At 40.0% G+C, this 19,553-nt stretch overlaps 1 protein-coding gene across 4 annotated transcripts in view; it reads left to right on the top strand.

Moving 5' to 3' along the window:
* Positions 1–19,553, top strand: part of cep112 (centrosomal protein 112) — a 220,338-nt gene that overhangs the window by 72,889 nt on the left and 127,896 nt on the right. For 3 of the 4 annotated variants that reach the window (XM_048610810.1, XM_048610808.1, XM_048610809.1), the window contains one exon: positions 17,608–17,685. The exons of the other annotated variant lie outside the window; for it this stretch is intronic. In XM_048610810.1, coding sequence (XP_048466767.1) covers positions 17,608–17,685 — 78 coding nt within the window. The remainder of the gene's footprint in view (positions 1–17,607; positions 17,686–19,553) is intronic. 4 annotated transcript variants of the gene reach the window in all.

The raw sequence follows: 19,553 nt of genomic DNA, 5'->3' as shown, positions 1-19,553 counted from the left end.
TGATGCTGCTTGGCCTGCTGGGTTCATCCAGCTCTACACCTTTTTATCTCAGGTTCTCCAGCATCTGCAGTTCCTACTATCTCTGGACAGGTATATAGATAGGAAAGATTTAGAGGGACATGAGCCAAATGCAGGCAAATGGGACTCATTCAGTTTAGGAAACATGGTCGACATGGATCAGTTGGACCGAAGGATGTGTTTCCATGCCGCTCATATTGAAATTGCTACTTTCCGCTTTATTGACAAGTAGTATAGGAAAAACAATGCAGAGTGCTTTTCAATTGGCAGCTACTTACCAGTGTTCTATTAAAACACTTAAGAAATATAGTCACTTATAATTTGTGGGTCAGTAACATTTCGAGTGGAAGATAGAAAGAGCTAATGATTTTTTACTTTGCCCTGAAATCTGAATTTAGAAAAGCACTATAATTTTGCATATTCCTTCAATTGTGCAAATCATTTGACTGAAATTTTCAGATTCGGGTACGTCATTATTTCAAAAACTGGAATTGCTGGAGAAACTCAGCAGGTCTGGCAGCATTATGGAGAGAAAGCAGGGTTAACATTTTAGGTCCAGTGATCCTCCTTCAGAACTGATTATAGCAAGGAAAAGTTGTTATATATGCTGAAGGTGGGGGGAGGGGTGAGGAGTAAATGATGAGTGGAGATGGAACCCAGAGAGAGAACAGCAGTTGGGCAGAAAGGAATGGGTAATGGTCAGCTTGGGAGAATCACTAGTTGCTAATGGGGACTATTAGTGGCTAACAATAGATTGGTGTGATGCCAAGGGTTGGGGGAAGGACACGGAAGAGGTTGCTCAGGCCCGAACATTATTGAACTCAATGTGGAGTCCAGGAGACCACAGGGCACGCAAGTGGAAAATAAGCTGTTCTTACAGCTTGTGCTGAGCTTTGCTGGAGCACTGCAACAAGTTGGAGACAGAGACATTGACCAGTGAACACAGTGGTGTTTTGAAGTGCAAGCAACTGGAAGCTCAGGGTCATTTTTGCAGACAAAACTTAGTTGTTCTGCAAAGTGGTCGACCAGTCGGTCGCACGCCATTGCTATTGAAAAAGACTTCCATTGCCCTCATGAAGATTTAATTGAACCTTTCTCCACCACACTTCCAGGCAGTGGATCTCATACCCTAACTACTCGCTATGTGAAAAAGCTTTTTCTTGCATCAACCTTTCTTTCATTTGTACATTACTTTAAAATCTGTCCTCTCATTATTGTTTCTATTACAAGTGGAATCTGCTTCTTCCTATCTACTCTGACCACCCTGCTTATGATCTCGTCTCAGCTTCTTGTATCTAGGGAAAACAGTCCCAACTTTATCAATCTGTCCTCCACCGTTGAAGTTTCACATAGTTGGAACTGTTCTTGTAAATCACTTCTGCAGTCTCTTCATCACATTATGCATTTTTCTTACAATGTGGTACTCACAGTTGTAAACAATACTCTAGCTGAGGTTTAATGATTGTCTTGTACAAGTTCAACATCACTTCCTTATTCTTGTATTCTATATCCCTATTAATAAAGCTGAGAACACTATGCTTTATTTATTGCTTCCTCTACCTCTCCTGCCGCCTTCAATGATCTATGCACAATATGCACTCTCATCCCTCTGCTGCTGCACTTCCTATTTTGTTTGTCGTTCGGTGTTCTTCTGACCAAAGTGCATCCTCTCGCACCTCTCTGCATTGAACCTCATCTACCACCTCTGCATCCACTCTGCCAACTTGTCAGTGTTCTTTTGGACCACCTCACATTTTACAATTCTTCGAAGTTCAGTGTCATTTGCAAACTTGAAATTTATCCCCTGCACACCAAGATTCAGATATTCATGTATATCAGGAAAAATAAGTGTCCCAATACTGATTGCTGGGGAGCTTCACTACAAGCCTTCCTCTAGCCAGAAAAATACCACTTGAACCTTACTCTTTGTCTATTGCTCAGCCAATTTTGTATCTGTGTTGTCACTGTCCCTTTTATCCATAACCTAAATCTTTCCTCACAATGCTGTTGTCAGGCATTGTATCAATTGCCTTCTGGAAATCCATCTAACCACTACCCTCATCAGCTCTTTCTGTTGCTTCAAAAAAACTTCGTTAGTTAAACATGATTTCCCCTTTAGAAATCCATGCTGACTCTTCTTAATCAACCCACCTTTTTCCTGTGACTACTGATAATCGTTTTGAAATGTTTCCCCACTACTGAAGTTAAACTAGCTGATTTTCAATTTCTGGATTAGCCTTACAACCTCTTTTGAACAGGGTTGTAATGTTAGCAAATCACCAGTCTCTGGTAGCACCCTGGAGTCCGGGGAAGACTGAAATATTGTGGCCAGTGCCTTTTCAATTTCCACCCTCACTTCCTTCACGATCCTTGGATGCATCTCATCTGGTCCCGATGTCTTGTAACCTTTAAGTGCCAGCAATCAATCCAAGACTAGTACTTGTTAATTTTGATCCTTTCTAGTGGTTGGGGTTGGATAGCAGCATCCTCTTTTGTAAGGACGGATGTGAAATATTCATTTAATATCTCAGCCATGCCCTCTACTTCTGTAAATGACCTCTGATCAGCCCTGCTCCTCCTTTCACTACTACCTGTAGAAGACTTTCAGACTTCACTTTGTTATCTGCTATTCTTTTCACATAGTTTCTGTTTGCTTTTCTTTTTTGTTATTCTCCCCCCACTATTTTCCCCCTACCTAAAATGTTTGCTTTCTTGTCGATTCTCAATTTTATGTTCTGTCTCAAAACCTGTCATAACCACAACTTTTCTTTCTAAAGTTAATTTCTACTTCCTTGACCATCCAGGGAATGCTGGATTTGTTGTCCTATCTTTTGTATTAGAGGGAATCATCTTGACTATATCCGAACATTCATCTTGAAGTTGGCCTGTTGATTTTTCTCCCGGACTCTTACTCCATTCAATCCTGCTGTCAACTCTGTTCTAGCCAATTGAAGTCAGCTCTCCACCAATTGATTTTTCTCACTCTTGATTGTTGCATGTCATTCTCCAACAACAACTTGAACCTTATGAATCAATGATCACTGTCTTCTAAATGTTCCCACACTGCAATGTAATTACACCCTTGTTATTGTGTAGCTCTAGCCAAGTTGACTCTGTGTTTGAACCATCTAAGACATTCTCCTTCTCCAGCACTGCAATGCCCTCCTAACCAACACTGCTATGCCTCCACTTTTCCTTCCTTTTCTATCTTTTCTGAACAACTTATGCTCGGGAATAGTTAAAGCCTAGTCTTGCCCTTCCTTCAACCAAGTCTCTGTCACCACCATACCAACATAATTCCACACTGCATTCTGTATCTGCACTTCCTACAAACAAAAGCTGAAATTGCTAGAACCCTCTGTTCTGACGCAGGGTCACTCAACCCAAAACGTTATCTCTGATTTCTCTCTACAGATGCTACCAGACCTACTGAACTTTTCTAGCAATTTCTGTTTTTGTTTCTGAATTACAGGATCAATTTTTATTCTGTAACTCCCCAACTTTCCTTACTATATTCCATGTAATTACATACATGCAGATTAACTCAGTTTTGAAATTTCGTTCTCCCCCACTCCAACTTCACCACCTTTTATCTTACTGTCCTCTATGCTAATGCCAGCTATATGAAATATTTTGTGAAACTCTAGTACTTTTTGTGGTCGTACAGAGATCAGTGTTCAATTCTAGATTTTATTCATTGAATTTAATTTCAACCAGAAGCCATGATGGGATTTGAAACCATGCTGTCTGTGAATTATGAGTCAAGTGACGTTACCACTATATCACCATCTCCCCTGCCTTGTTTGGACTTGACATGGGACTTGTAGTCTATTAGAACGTGGTCTCTCGCTTCTTGGATGAGGTTTTGAATTAGACCAGACTTAGTGTTGAAGTCACTTTTTAGGTTGCTTTAAGTGATCAAAGTGAGGTGAGTTTGAACGTTGGTATATAGGTCCCAATGAATGACTGTCTGCAGTACAGATCTGACAGTGCAATAAAAGTTGCTATCACATTGGGATTTTGTTCGGAAAGATGTCAAGATGCCTGTTATTGGAAACTCCAGGACATGCACTTCTGAGGTTAAGATTATAAGAAAATTAGACAATATAGTTATGTAGTCAGAAGATCCACCTTGTTTATAAGGATTGCTTAATGATGCCTGCTTTATAACCCTTTTTTTTTAAGAAAATAACTTGAAATAACTCCACAGAGGCTGGTATCCTGTCATCAAGTCACCCTTTATTTACACTGTGCATAGTACTTGACACTAGTCCAGCTTCTTCAGAGCCAGCTCTGAGTGAGCAGAATCTCTGACACTCCTGTTTGTATCTGTCAGCCAGTGCACCCTGATTAGGCCAGGTTAACAGCCCCAGTCAACCTGTTACAATCACTACACGATTGACTTGGGATTAAATACATTTGCTAGAAATCCGTTCCACATGAGTATTAGGCAAACTGGGAAAAGCATTCTAATTCATAGACTTTCTTCTGTCTTGATTTCATAGAAAGGAAATAAAGAAAAACTTGGATTATATTTGACATCCTCAAGATGAATGTACTTTACAATAATTTAAATTATGTTTGAAGTATGCCATGTACTCTAATGAAGAAAGGTCACTAGACCTGCAACATTGACTCTGCTTTCTTTTTACAGATGCTGCCAGACTTGCTGAGTTTCTCCAGCAATTTTTGTCACTGGTAAATGTTGAGTGTCTGTTTTTATATTGTTGGATGAGGGATTAATTTGCTCAAGACACCAGGAGAACGCCCTTGCAATTCTTCGTAAAGTGCAGTGGCATTTCTAGCATCTTTCTGAAAGGTTGGACAGGCTGTTCTTTTAATACATCATTCCAAAGATGATAGCTCCCACAGAGCAGCACTTCCTCAATGCTGCATTTATGTCAGCTTCCATTACGTTCTCAACTCTGGAATGGGTCTTAAACCCACAATCCTCTGCCTTGAAGAAGAACGCTACTGCTTCAAGCTGATCATAGAAAGAGACTTTGTTTTAGAATGCCTTGGATACCTAGAGGCACAAGTATTTGTATTATTCTTCCCACTCTACTCAGAACTTTATTTGCTTTTGAAGGATATCCCAAACTGCCTACACTTTCCACATGGATCTTATTTGTACAGTAAGGAAACATACTGGCTGAATGGTGCCTAAAATTCTTCTCTGCTGGAGTTTATTAAAAAAAAAATCCATTCTTGGAATATGGGCATCACTGGCAGTAGTCCCTCAAAATTTAATAGTGCAGTCCTGGTGAGTAAGGCATTTCCACAATACTGTTGGAACAGGAATTCCAGTATCTGTACCTGTTTTAGAATTTCTTTTTATCTTTTCCTCCTTTCAGGCTTCAGTCTTTAGCCTCGGACAAGAAAGCTATGATTAGTCTGCAAGGAATTAAAATTCTCATTGGAGCTGATCCATATGTAGTCTGATGATCTAAGAGCCTTTAATAAAATAAGCTTTTGTCAGCTTCCTGAAGGAGCCACACATGTAGGCAACATGATTCTTGTCTTAGGTTTGTGCTCACGTGGTTAATGTTTAATTTATAATATAAATAAACTTCATTTACCAGTCATGTTTCTTTCAAGCAATCCTGAGCCCTCTAGGCAATTGCCCTTACTTTTAGTTTATATGTGCTACAAAAAAATGCTGTAAATACCTTTAATAGTGGACTTACAATTGGAATTGAGTTAAATTGCAAAGCATGTTCAAATATGTTTTCAGGTTTTTCTGAACATTAGTGAAAATCAACACAACCTCTGCTGTTCTGTTCATTATATTTAATTATACTATGTTTGTCTGGGTGAGACAGTTTATAGTCATCATATGTAAAGATCATCATTGAATTTACACAATACTGATGTTAAATGCTTTGCCTGATATATAAATGATCTGGATCTTGGTGAATGGGGGGCAATTTCCAAGTTCGCAGATGACACTAAGCTTGGAAGAATTGTAATGTGACGAATTCGGAAAGGACATTGACAACTTGGTGGGGTGGGTGAAGATGTGGTAGATGAGATGCACTGCAGTAAAGTTTGAGGTGTTGAACTTTGTTTGGAAAAGCACCGAAAGACAATATGAAGCAGGGAGTGGAGGAGCAGAGGGATCTGGGTGTATATCAGCACAGATCATTGAAGGTGGTAGGACAGGTGGAGACAGCAGTAAATAAAGCATACAATGTTCTTGGCTTTGTTAATAGGGGTATAGAATACAAGAGCAAGGGAGTAATGTTGAACTTGTACAAGACATTTGGAGGACCTCAGCTGGAATATTGTATAATGTGGATGCCACATTATAGGAAAGATGCAAATACATTGGAGAGAGTGCAGAAGTGATTTACAAGAATGGTTCCTGGTATGAGAAAATGCAGCTGTAAGGATAGATTGAACGAGTTGGGACTGTTTTACACTGCAGAAAAGAGGTTGAAAGCAGATCTGATTAAAAGTTTTCAAAATCATGAGTAGACTGGGCAGGATAAATAAGCTATTTCTGTTTGTAAAAGCAACAAGAATGAGAGGGCATAGATTTAAAGTAATGTACAAATGAAGCCAGGGTAATGTGAGGAAAAGCTTTGACACAGTGAGGTGTTAAGGTATGCAATGCACTTTCAATGCAGATTCAATTGACGCATTCAAGAGAGCACTGAATTTTGTTTTTGCCTGGGGAGGCAATGGCCTAGTGGTATTATTGCTGGACCGTTAATCCAGAGACCCAGGTAATGTTATGGGGACCTGAGTTCGAATCCCACCATGGCAGATAATGTAATTTGAATTCAATAAATGTCTGGAATTAAGAGTCTAATGATGACCATGAATCCATTGCTGATTGTCCGAAAAACCCATCTAGTTCACTAATGTCCTTTAGGGAAGGAAACTGCCATCCTTACCTGCCCTGGCCTGGCCTACATGTGACTCCAGACCCACAGTGATGTGATTGACTCGTAACTGCCCTCTGGGCAATTAGGGATGGGCAATAAATGTTGGCCTAGCCAGTGACTCCCTCATCCATGAATGGATCAAGGAAAAAAGGATAGTAACGTTGTGCAGCAGTATGGGAAAAGAACAAGAGATTGATGCTAGATAATAGAGCCAGTGCAGGCATGATGGGTTGAATGGCTGCCTCTTGTACTGTAATAATGCTTCTGTGACTAAAAATAAAATGACTAAATGACAGAGTAGGATAAAACTTTGATTCATCTTTCTGACCCAAATGTGTTGAATTTATATGAAATGCTAGTTTGACCTCAGCTGAAGTGTTGCATGCAGGTCTGACTGGTGCATGTTAGGATGGATGTGAAAGCACTAAAGGGAGCCTAGAAAAGATGACACACTGCAGCAACACAGAACTACGCCAAGAGGAAGAAGAATACCTCTTCCAGGTTTTCAAGGATAATGGATATCCAAAAAACTGGGTCAGAAGATGCCTACACGAACAACATCAGGAAGACCCTACACGCCCCGACACGCTCATCACACTACCCTACATCAAGAACACATCGGAACTAACCACTATAATCCTACGACTGCTGGGCGTCAGAGTGGCACACAAGCCCACGTCAACCCTATGACAACTGCTCACCTGAACTAAAGACCCACTCCCTGCCTTGGACAGGACCAATGTCATCTACAAGATCCCCTGCAGAGACTGTGAGAAGCACTACATTGGACAAACAGGAAGGGAACTAACAACAAGGGTACAGGAACACCCACTGGCTACAAAAAGACGTGACCAATACTCACTCATCTCAATCCACATGGATAAAGAGAACCACCAATTCGACTGGGACAACACCAAAATCCTGGGACAAGCTAAGCAGAGATAGGCACAGGAATTCCTAGAATCCTGGTACTCCATGAAGAAAGCCATCAATAAACACATAGAACTTGACCCCATATACACTCCACTACAAAGGAAAACCGGAAGTGAGGCAATCCAGCTCAACGGACTCCAGAGTTTAAAAACCAGGTGGGAAAACACACCAACGCTTCATTGAAGGCTGCACTGATGATGTTACCCAGCACTGTAACGAAACGTCTGCGGAACAACAAACCAGCTCGGCGAGCCAACCAACCTCAAAGATGACAATGGTTCTTGGGATGAGGAACTAAGTTACAAAGATAGATTTAAAAAGTTACCAGTGTATTCCTTGGAGAAGAGAAGGTTGAGCGAGGTAGTGATAGAGATTTTCAAAATCAAATGAGTTCCTGGACGGAGTAGAAAGGAAGAAATGAAAGGGCACATATTCAAGGTAATTGGTTAAAAAACAAAGACACTCAAAACTTTTCACACATCATGTGGTTAAAGTCTGGAATGCACAATCTGAGAGTGTGGTGGAAACAGGTTCAATTGAAACATTGATAAAGAATTTGGACTGTTGTCTTTCCTTGAGGAATATGCAGGATGATAGGGATAAACTGGGAGGATGGTACCAAGAGAGCTCATTTGGAGAGCTGGTGCAGACGCAACCTCTTTTTCTGTTGTAACAAATCTGTGACTCTTAAAATACAAAGAAGGGGCTTTTGCATTAGTAGCATTGACCCCCTTTTGAGTTTTTAAAAACAATTTTGTTTTGGGTGTTTTCAACTGTTAGTAATAGGGTCATTGCTTTCTAGAATTGAAATTAATCCATTTTTGCATTAAAATACTCATATATGATGTGGAATGTATAAATAACTACATGGAATGAAAGTAAAGTGTAATTTATATTTGGATAGTGCCTTTCACCTAAAAATGTCCCAAATGCTTCATATCAAATTAATTATTTTAACTTTGTTACCTTTAACACTGCCATTTGTTGGTTGACACGACAGCCAACAGCAAGGTCGCTCAAGATGAGTTAACTGGTAATGTATTTGCGTGTTGGTTGAAAGATCAATTTTGACTACAAGACAGGAGCAATGTCGCTGTTCTTCCTTAACAAGTGTAATGGGATATTTTGAAGACTAGATGAGAGCTGAGTGTTGAATCTCATCCATACAGTGGCAGTGTAGCAATCCTTTAGTTTGGCACCAGAGCGAAAACCTAGATTATGTGCGAAAATCTTCAAAATCTTGAATCTGCAGCTGCTACCTCAAGTGTATGTTCTTCTGTTGATCAAGCTGATCACTTGATAATCACTTGATCAAGATAATCACTTGAAGCAAATCAAGCAAGTTGAGGACAGTGGATCAGATTCTTGGATCTTTGAGTCTAATGTACTAGAGGATCTTGAGGAGCAAGTGCCTTGAATTAATTTGGTACTGCCATTATTAAGTCAAAAAAGAACAGCAGCATTTGGAGCCTGATTTACGAAAAAAACATTTGCATGATTGTCTACAACTTTCTGTCTAAATTATCTTTCCCGTTTCTGCACTTACCAATTTTTCCAATGTTACTACTTAAGGGCTGTAATACTTTATTTTCCGTATTGTTTTTAAACTGTGCACTGAAATGAGAGACTGCTGTTTTATAATTAGTGTTTGAAAAGGTAGCATTTTGTTTCATAAGACTGTAAGTAATGGGAACAGGAATAGGCCATTTGGCCTCTTGAGCCTGCTGTGCCATTCAGTAGGATTTGACACTCTTTGACACTGATCTGACACTCCTTGTTTCCACTTCCCTGCTTGAATTCATAACCCTTGATTCCCCTTCTGGTCAAGAATCTATTTGCCGGCCTTAAATATACACTGCTCCCATAGATCTCTGTGGCAAGGAGTTCGAAAAACTCTTAATCCTCTGAGGTAAGAAATTCCTCCTTATTTCATTATTAAATTGGCACCCCTTTATTCTTAGACTATGTTTTCTGGTCCTAGACTCTCCATGAGGGGAAACATCCTCTCAGCATTTACCCTGTTAAGCCTTTAAGAATCCTATATGTTTCAACAAGGTCACCTCTCATTCCTCTAAATCCGAAATGAGTTGAGTCCCAAACTGTTTAATATTTGCTCATAAGACAATCCCTTCATACCAGGGATTATCCTAGTGAACCTTTTATGAACTGCCTTCAGTGAAATGATGTCCCCTTAAATAAAGGCGAACCAAACTGCTGTCAGTACTCTAGATATAGGCACACCACCTTGTATAGTTGCAGTAAGCCTTCCCTACTCTTATGTTCCAGCCCCTTTGAAATAAGGATTAACATTCCATTAGCCTTCCTGATTACCTGCTACACCTATGCACTAGCTTTCTGTCTTTCATGCACAAATACTCCTAAGTTCCTTTGTATTGCAGCTTTTTGCAGCTTTTCTCAATTTAAACAATGCGTCTTTCTTTTGTTCTCCTTTCCAAAATGAGCAGCTTCACATTTTCCCACATTGTAGTCCACTTGCCAACCTTTTGCCCCACTTACTTACCTATCCATATCTGTCAGTAAACTATTTGTGATCCACTTGCAACCTGCCTATTTTTGTGTTGCCTGTATTTTTGAGTGTAGTACATTTTGCTTCCTTCCTCCAAGTTATTAATATGTTTTATAAACAGCTACGATCCCAATGGTCACAGATCGCTAACCTGAAAAATCCCCATTTGCTGTTTCCTGCCCATTAGCAAATTCTTGATGGTACTTAATTCCTTCCCTGTTTTCTATAGTATTAATGCAATGTTTGAAATATCTTCTACTGTAAAGACTGTTGCAAAATATGCATTCAACTCCTCTGCCATTTCCTTGTTCCCCATAACTATCTCCCCAGATTAATTTTCTAACGGGCCTATGTTCACTTTGACCTTTTTTTTCTTTTTGAATATTTAACAAGCTCTTATTGTCAGTTTAATATTCCTCACTACTTTTTCCTCTTATTTTCTCCGTCTTGATTATCTTTTTAGTCTTTTTTTCTCTTCATTCGTTTACGGGATGAGGACTTTGCTGGCTAGGCCAGAATTTATTGCCCATCCCTAATTGCCCAGAGGACAGTTGAGAGTCACCCACATTGTTGTGGACCTGGAGTCACATGTAGGCCAGACCAGGTAAGGATGGCAGTTTCCCTCCCTAAAGGACATTAGTGAACCAGATGGGTTTTCTGACAATCGACAATGGATTCATGGTCGTCATTAGATTCTTCATTCCAGATATTTTATTAAATTCGAGTTCCACCATCTGTCATGGTGGGAATCAAACCCGGGTCCCCAGAACATTATTTGGGTGCCTGGATTAACAGTCCAGCGATTAATACCACTAGGCCATCACCTCCCCATCTGTTGCTGGATTCTGACTGTATTTCAGTCATTAGGGCTACCACTGACTTTTGCCTATTTGTATGTGTTTTTAGAGTCACAAAGTCACATGGCACAGAAACAGATTCCTCTGTCCAACCCATTTGTGCCTTCTAGACATCCCATTCTAACCTAGTCCCATTTGGCAGCCTATTGTCTGGCCAACAACTGTGATTGATTCTCCAGGAACTGAACAGCTTGGAAATGAATCAAGTTACAGAGAGAGAATTTATTGTTATTCTCCGGGTTGGGAGCAGGGTCTCTGTTCCTTACAGTTAAAACTAACTAGGAACCTGATGAAATGCAGTTTATCTTTCCTGCAGCAGTTGTTTTAAGCTGTGAATTTTAACTGATAAGTCAAAGACCTAATGGGGAGTGAAATAACTCTGCTGAGGCCGATATTCCATCATCAAATCACCCTTTATTTAGACGTGGAGAATGCTTGTTATTGATCCACCTACCTCAGAGCCAGCTCTGGGTGAACAGGACGTCTAACACTTTTCTTTTTACCTGTCTGTCAGCCAGGGCTCCCTGATAGGGGCTGTTAATCTGGTCCAATCAGGGAACTCATGTTCTATGAAGTCCAACTGGCTGACCTCATTACAATCACTACAGGGAGACCGTAGACCTACTAGGATTTTCAGAAGGCACCTGATGAGGTGCCACATCAAAGGTTATTATGAAAACTAAAAGCTTGTGATGTGGGGGTAACAATCATTATGGAACGAACTATGGAAAATAGAATATGCATAAATGAGTCTGTGACCGATCAGCAGGATATAACAAATATAACTGCAGAGGTCCTCACTGGGTCTTCAATGTTTTACAATTTACATCAATGACTTAGATGTAGGCTGTGAAGGCATGGCAGCTAAATTTGTAGATGACACCAAAATAGGTAGGAAAGTATATTGTGAAGAAGACATAAGGAGGCTGCAAACAGATATAGATAGGTAGATAGTGGCCAAACATCTGGCAGATTTTTTGGAAATCATTTGGGAAAATGTGAAATTGTTCTCTTTGGCAGGAGTAATGGAAAAGCAGTGTATTGCTTAAATGGAGAACCACTGCAGATTTGAGGTACAGAGCGATTTAAGTGTTCCAGTGCATGAGTTACGAAAAATTATTACGCAGGTATAGCACGTAATCAAGAAGACTAATAAAATGCTATCCTTTATTACAAGAGGAATTGAGAATAAAAGTAAGAATGTTGTGCTTCAGTTATACAGGGTCTTGGCGAGACCACATTTCAAATACTGAGAAGTTTTGGTTTCCTTCATGAAGGAAGGCTGTAAATGCTTTGGAGGCAGTTTAGAAGAACTTTACTAGGTTAGTGCGAAAAAACTGCAGATGCTGAAATCCAAGGTAGACAAACAGGAGACTGGAAGAATACAGCAAGCCAGGCAGCATCTGGAGGAAACGAGCAGTCAACATTTTGGGTATTACCCTTCTTCTGGACTGGACGTTGGGTTAGGGAGAGCTGCAGGTGAAGAGAGAACGGAAGGAGTGTTAGTGGAATGGTGGTGATAGGTGGACACTGGTAGTGGGCATGAAGTGGCTGGTTGATGGGAGGGATGAATCCAGTTGGTGGCTGGAAGGGAGGGTCAGAAGGTGGAATAGAAGGAAGGAGATGGGGCTGGAAAGGGAGCAGGGGTTGGGTGGGAATGTTATTTGAAATTGGAGAACTCGATGTTGAGTCCTCCGGGCTATACAGTGCCCAGGAGGAAGATAAGGTGTTGTTCTTCATATTCGTGCTCCGAGTCACTGCAACACTGGAGTAGGCCGAGGAAGGACATGTCAGAGGGGATTGTGTGGCAGGGAGTTGAAATGGGCAGTGACCAGGAGGTTAGGTTGGCCATTACGGCTGGGTGAAGATGCTCGGCAAAACATCACCTAGTCTATATTTGGTCTCACCGACGTAAAGACCACTTCGTGATTACTGGATGCAATAGGCTAGGTTGATGCAGGTGAAGCTGTGTCTCACTTGGAAGGTCTGTTTAGGGTCCTGAATGGAAGTGAGGGAGGTGGTATGTGGGCAGGCGATGCATCTTTTACGGGTGCAGGAGAAGTTACCGGGCAGCTTGGAGTTTTTGGTGGGGAGCATGGCGCGAATTAAGGAGTGGTGAAGGGAATGGTCTTTGCGGAAGGCAGAGAGGGATGGGGACTGGATGAAGTTCTGGGTTGTGGGGTCTGATTGGAGTTGGCAGAAGTATTTGAGGATGATGTGTTGGATGTGGAGGCTGGTGGTGTGGAAAGTGAGGACAAGGGCACCCTATCTTTATTATGTTTGGAGGTGGATGGACCTGTTAAGAGCTATAGAGTGGGGAATGGAGGCAGTGCAGTGGAGGGCTGTCTGGATGACAGAGGGGGGATAATGTGCGTTTTTTGATACTTGAGAGTGGAACGTCTCCTTGTCAGAGCAAATGCGATGGAGCTGGAGGAATAAGGAAAACAGGATGGAGTTTTTGCAGGATACAAGGTGGGAGGAGGTATAGTCTAGGTAGCTATGGAAGTCTGTGGATTTATAATGAATGTCGGTCTATAAACAGTAACCAAAAATGAAAATGGATATTCATCCCTTCCAGTGACTAAGCAGGTCGTACCTACTATCACTGTCCACCTATCACCACCATTCTGATACCACCCCTCCCCCCTTCTCTTTACCTGTAGCTCCCCCTATTCCCCCATCCAGTCCTGAAGAAGGACAATACCCGAAATGTTGACTGCTTTTCTCCTCCCGATGCTTCTGGCCTGCTGTGTTCTTCCAGCCTCCTGTTTTACTAGGTTAGTACCTGGAATGAGTGGACTGTCTTATAAGGAAAGGTTGGACAGATTGAGTTTGTTTCCACTGGGGCTTAGAAATAGTGTAAGATCCTGAATAGTGTTGACAAGGTGGAAATGATATTTCCTCTTGTTGATTAGGCCAGAAGTGGAGGACACTGTTCTCAAATCAGTGGTCGCCCTTTCGAGACAGGAATGACGAGGAACATTTTCTCTCAGCATTGAGCAACTTTGGAATGCTGTAGCAGAGGAGGCAAGTTTATTAAATATTTTTAAGACAGGTGGACTGATTCTTTTTGAGGATTACCAGAGGTAATTTCAATGACCTTATTGAATAGCAGAGCAACTTGAGGAGCTGAATGCTCTATTTCTGCTACTGTTTCATATGTCCATATATATGTTGTATGTCTTTGTTTTAGGTTTAAAATAGGATGTACTTCTAATTCCACATTATAGCTTGAAAGTTAACCAGTTTTTCCACTTGTTCTTGGAAATGAGTTGTTCATAGATTATTTTTGAGTTCCTTAAAGAGATCTGGTGAAAGCCTTATTTATTCTCGTAGCAGTATAAAAGAAACTGACCACTTTTTGGTCATTGAATCAAAACATTTATACTTGTGGAGTATCTTTTGTCAGAAATGATTTCTGAACGGTACAGGTTGAAGTTCACTTGAATAGTCCAAATGTTGTCCAGTCTTGTCAGCTTGTCACATTGAAATTTCAGAGCAACTTTTGCTTGTGGCCTCTGACTTGGACAAAATATGGTGAAGATTTATTCTTCAATTCATTAGGGACCCAAACAAAGAATATGTTGATCATATTACTAAGGATGGGACTGTGTAGACTTTCATTGAAACAGCCTGAGTTGTTTTAACCAACTGCATTTCCCAGCTCCCATGTATATGTACTAGCTGCTGTTGGGAAAATGCTGAAATACCCATCCACTCTAGAGCTCCACTGAAGGGTTGATTGAATCCAACACTTTGCCAAACTTGTGGCTTGAGGTTTCCTCCCCTTGGTCTACATTTTCATGGTTAGTTTATTTATTTCATTTTTTATGCCAGATATATTTTTGGATGTATGTTTTGTTAATCTCTGTTTGATTTACAACTCTTTGATTTTTGTTTTCTTTTCTTCTTCATGGCTATGTGCTAGCCCTTTCTGAACTAATTTATCACACCAGTTGTGTTTCTCAGCTTTTCTTTGGATTGATGCTTTTTTTTTAATGGTCTTTGTTCTGTGGAATTTATTTTTGTACAGTTTTATTCTCCTTTCCTGCACCCATTTAACTTACTTTGTTTTGGCTGTTTTCTTCAACTTTCCAACATTATCTTTCTGTTAGAATGTACTCTGGTTTTCTTCGTATTCTCCAACATAATTTGAATGACAGTCACACACAAAATGAATGCAGTTATCCTCCATGTAATAAAGCAGAAACAGCAAAATACATTTTGACTGAGAATGATTTAAGAAACAAATGGATCGGACTTCTGATGAAGAAATGGGCTTGCTAGTATAGTTACAGATTTGTATTTTAAGTCGTGTATCAGCCATTGATAGTGTTTTTGCCTGTGAGTTACATGGTTCTGGATTCAAATCCGACTCCAGTGCCTGAGCACAAACATTAAGGCTGACACTCCATGAAGTGATGGAGTGCTGTATTGTCTGAACTGTTCTCCTTCAGTTAAGACATCAAAAATGAGGTCCCCTTCTGCCTGCTGGCATGGGTTTAAAAGATTGCGCTGAACTAATTTGAAGAAGAGTAGGAACATTATTCACTGTGGCCTTGTGAATATTTATCCCTGATTCAAGATCACAGAAAACGATTATTGTTGTCATGTTGCTATTTGTTGGAGTTTGCTGTGTGCGTTATTGGCTATAGTTTTTTTAGAACAGTGACTGCACATCCAAAGTACTTAATTGACTGTGAAGCATTTGAGATATTTGGTTGTAAAAGATGCTTTATAAATGCAAGTTTTCTTTCCTTGAATTTTTGTACACTTAGTTCTTTTGCAAAAGCCGTCTTAATTTCTGATAACGTATTCCAAAAGGCTAATCGAATATTTGGCACTTAGCTGAATAGGTTTATGCAATAAATCTGGGGAACTGATGCTTCAATGGCATAGAACTTTGCTCATCTGGAGTACCGTTTTCAGCTTTGCGTACTGGATCTTAGGAACAGCATGTTCGAGCGGATGCAGCACAGATTGATCAGCATGATGTTGGAGCTTTGAGGGTTATAACAATAGAGAGACATTGCGTATGCTAGGCGTGCACCCCATTGCATTTGATGGTTGAGAAATTATCTAACATGATTTTTTAAATTATGCATTTTGATAGGTTACATAGTGGACTTATTTCCTCTGAAGGGGAATTCCACTGTGATATAGAAGGATGTTTTTCTGACCATCAAGGCCAACTCTCTGAGGAATAACCCAGTCTTACTGTCCTGCCTAATCCCTGAAGCCCTGAAAGTTTATTTCATTTATGCCCATCCGATTTCTTTTCAAAATCATTGATTGTAATGATATGCAATGTGTTCAACTTGTTGCAAAAAAAAAAGTTTTCGTCACATCCCACTCCCACATCTCTGGCCCAAAACCTTCCATTAAGAAGCCCAAAACCCCGTATGCTTTGTTAACCTCTCTCTCTCATTCTCAATATCTCTATGACCTTTGAAGCTATGTGTGCATAATCTCCCTCTAACCTTTGGTCCCTGCATATTCTTCAGACCTGTGCATTGTGTGTATTGACTCTTCCCATATCTTTTGTCAATATGCATCATCTCACACATCTGTATTATATTCCATTGTTTCTGCAGCAAGTGCAATGATCTGGAACTCGCTGCCCTCAGGGTGGTGAAAGCAAGAAGAATCAGTGGTTTCAAAAGGAAATTCATGTCCTGAACTAGTGTCTTCCATTGTGTTAGATGGCAGATCATAGCTATTTGGGAGTGAAATCAAGAAGAGTTTTCACACAAAGCGTAGTTGCAATCTGGAATTCTTTTAATCAAGAGGATGTGCTTGCTGGGTTCGTTGAAATTTTCAGTCATGGAAGTAAAGGTGCTATAGTCTTACCAGATCGTAGGGCTGTTGTCGCATTAGAGAGAGAGAGAGAGAGAGAGATGTTCAGTGATGCTTTAACCTGAGGGTAGCCACGCCTCAGTCAGGGAGAGAGGTTGAGAAAGAATGTCCTCTTGGTGACCTCAGCTGGTGTGGGAATTGAACCCACACTTATGGCATCACTCTGCACCACAAACAAGCTGTCCTGCCAACTAAACTCACTGACCCCTGAAAAGATTGATTAAGTAGGTGCATTAAGAAAGATTATCGGAAGAGGATATATTGAGTTTTAGAATAGATTAGCTACGAACTGATTAAATGGCAAAAACATACTTAGTGTGGACAGTGGTGAAAAAATAACCAGTTCAAAATGATGCCTAGAATTCAAATTTATAGCTTTGGCCTTCACTTTTTGAGATTGCAACAAAGTAATTTCAAGAATATTTTAGATAAAATATATCAGAAATATTTTAGTTTCGTTCTTCACTTTGGACACCCTTTGTTTCATCACAGTTTTGTGTAAAATTCATTTAAATTGTGTTTCCAGGTGGTTTCTGAACCCAGAGCAGTTACATCTTCTGATGAGAGTGACTTTGAAGCAAGATTAAATAGCTGGAATCTTGGGGTATGTTCTGTTTATCTGCTGTTGGTTTTAACAGTTTTACAGTGTTTACAAAACAAAATAGGTCATATGGTCCAGCAAGTCCCCACATTTTTATGTTAAGTCCATACTTTTTTATGTTCCAGATTCACCTTTCGCCCTTCATCTCATCCCATCAAATATTGTTGTCAAATAAATATTTAAATATTAAATAAATAAATATAAAAGCTGAAGATCAGAAAATTTTGCCTACAGAGGGTGCACTTGATTCAGGGAAGAGTCATTGGATGTCTCACCTCCGTCATTACTACAGCAATCACCCCAAGGAATTTAAGTGATTTAAAAGAAATCCTCACTAATAAATTGTAATTTTGTTTTTTTGGAAGTTGTATTTTGGCTATTGAATTAAATTTGTCTCACATTCTTGGATTTGTCTTCAGGATAGCAAATGTCTATGATCCTGCAAATAGTTAAAATCTCTTCTAAATTCTCGGCACTTTGTCAAGTTTCCAGTTCGTCACATAAATAGAGTAACCAATGGCCACACAATAGCTTTGCAGTTCAGTGACTAACTCAGTTGAGAATACAATATTAGTAATAAGCAGATCAAAGTGAATACAGTCATCCCATATCCTTTAGTTGTGGCTTTGCATGAGAGCAAATAGAATGGTATTGGCCTCTATAAACTTCAAAGACATTTCAGTAGTCAGTGAAGGCAACACCACAAACAGCTGCAGTACTGAACTACCCTGGGAAATGTACTGGACTGCAGAGGGGCAGAAGGCTACATCTGTTATAAAACTATGCAAGAAAATTGCAATCTATCTAACTTTTCTAATTGCACCCTTAGTTGTGAAAGTATAATATTACCATTGTCATAAAAAGCACAGAAAAACAAGCAGGTTTTAAGTATATCCACCTAATTAAATAACACAGTAACAACTTTAATAATCAGAAAAAGTGTGCCTCCTAAAATAAGCCCTGGAAATAAGCGAAGGGATGAAAATGATTCATTCTTTATTATCTACTTTGACTAATGTACTTCATTAAACGTCAGCATTTGACAGGGAAATACTGTCATCATGAGAAAAACAGGATAAGGAGCCAACAAGTATATGAAAATGTGTGTGTATACAAAAATACAAACAAATACCAGGAAGCATAGTCACTAATCGGGGGGTTCAAAGGAAAGTAATGAACAGCTTGAGCTTTGTTTTTGTGGTTTCGAATTGAACTCTTTGATTAGAGGACAGATGTGTCGTTCTCAGGCACTCATTATTCGCTCAGTAAAAGGAAATTCATAAGTACTCATTGCATATGATGGTGCATGTATATATTTTCAAAGGATTCCCCTTGTTCTTTCATTATCCTCCCCTGTGCTCTGGTGAGGTCTTGGCAGATGACCAATCATACCCTGGCAAGTATTGACAGCTTCAGAAGAGGAAGGGAGAAAATTGAAAGGAAGAAAACCTATTGCACCTTGATAATCATATGCATTGTTCTATCCCCAACTGTGAAGCCAAGGGGGTTGGAGGGGGAGGGGTGGTGACCTGCTTTCAGGTTCTGCCAATGTCATTGTATTGTCAGTCACTAAGGTGACTGGTAGCTACTTACCCTTGTGTTTTCCTTTCCTTCTTGCAGAATAGACAGCAAGCTCGTACTCAATGTTTGCTTCAAATCCTGGCTAACATTAGGAGCTCATTGAATGGAGAATGAAAGGTTGCAGATAACATTTGATGCAGTCCATTGTTGTGTCAATATCCTCGTATATAGAATCATAAGCATTACAGCACAGAAGAAATCTATTTGCTTTGCCTGCTTGTTATAATTCTTGCACTGGAGACTTCGCTGTACCATTTTATACTTTTCTTCTGGAAACACTTCACTAATTA

This window comes from Rhincodon typus, chromosome 23, assembly GCF_021869965.1.
Source record: "Rhincodon typus isolate 14 chromosome 23, sRhiTyp1.1, whole genome shotgun sequence".
Taxonomy (NCBI): Eukaryota; Metazoa; Chordata; class Chondrichthyes; order Orectolobiformes; family Rhincodontidae; genus Rhincodon; species Rhincodon typus.
Note: the sequence above shows the minus strand (reverse complement) of the source record. Positions and strands in the feature narration are given on the sequence as shown.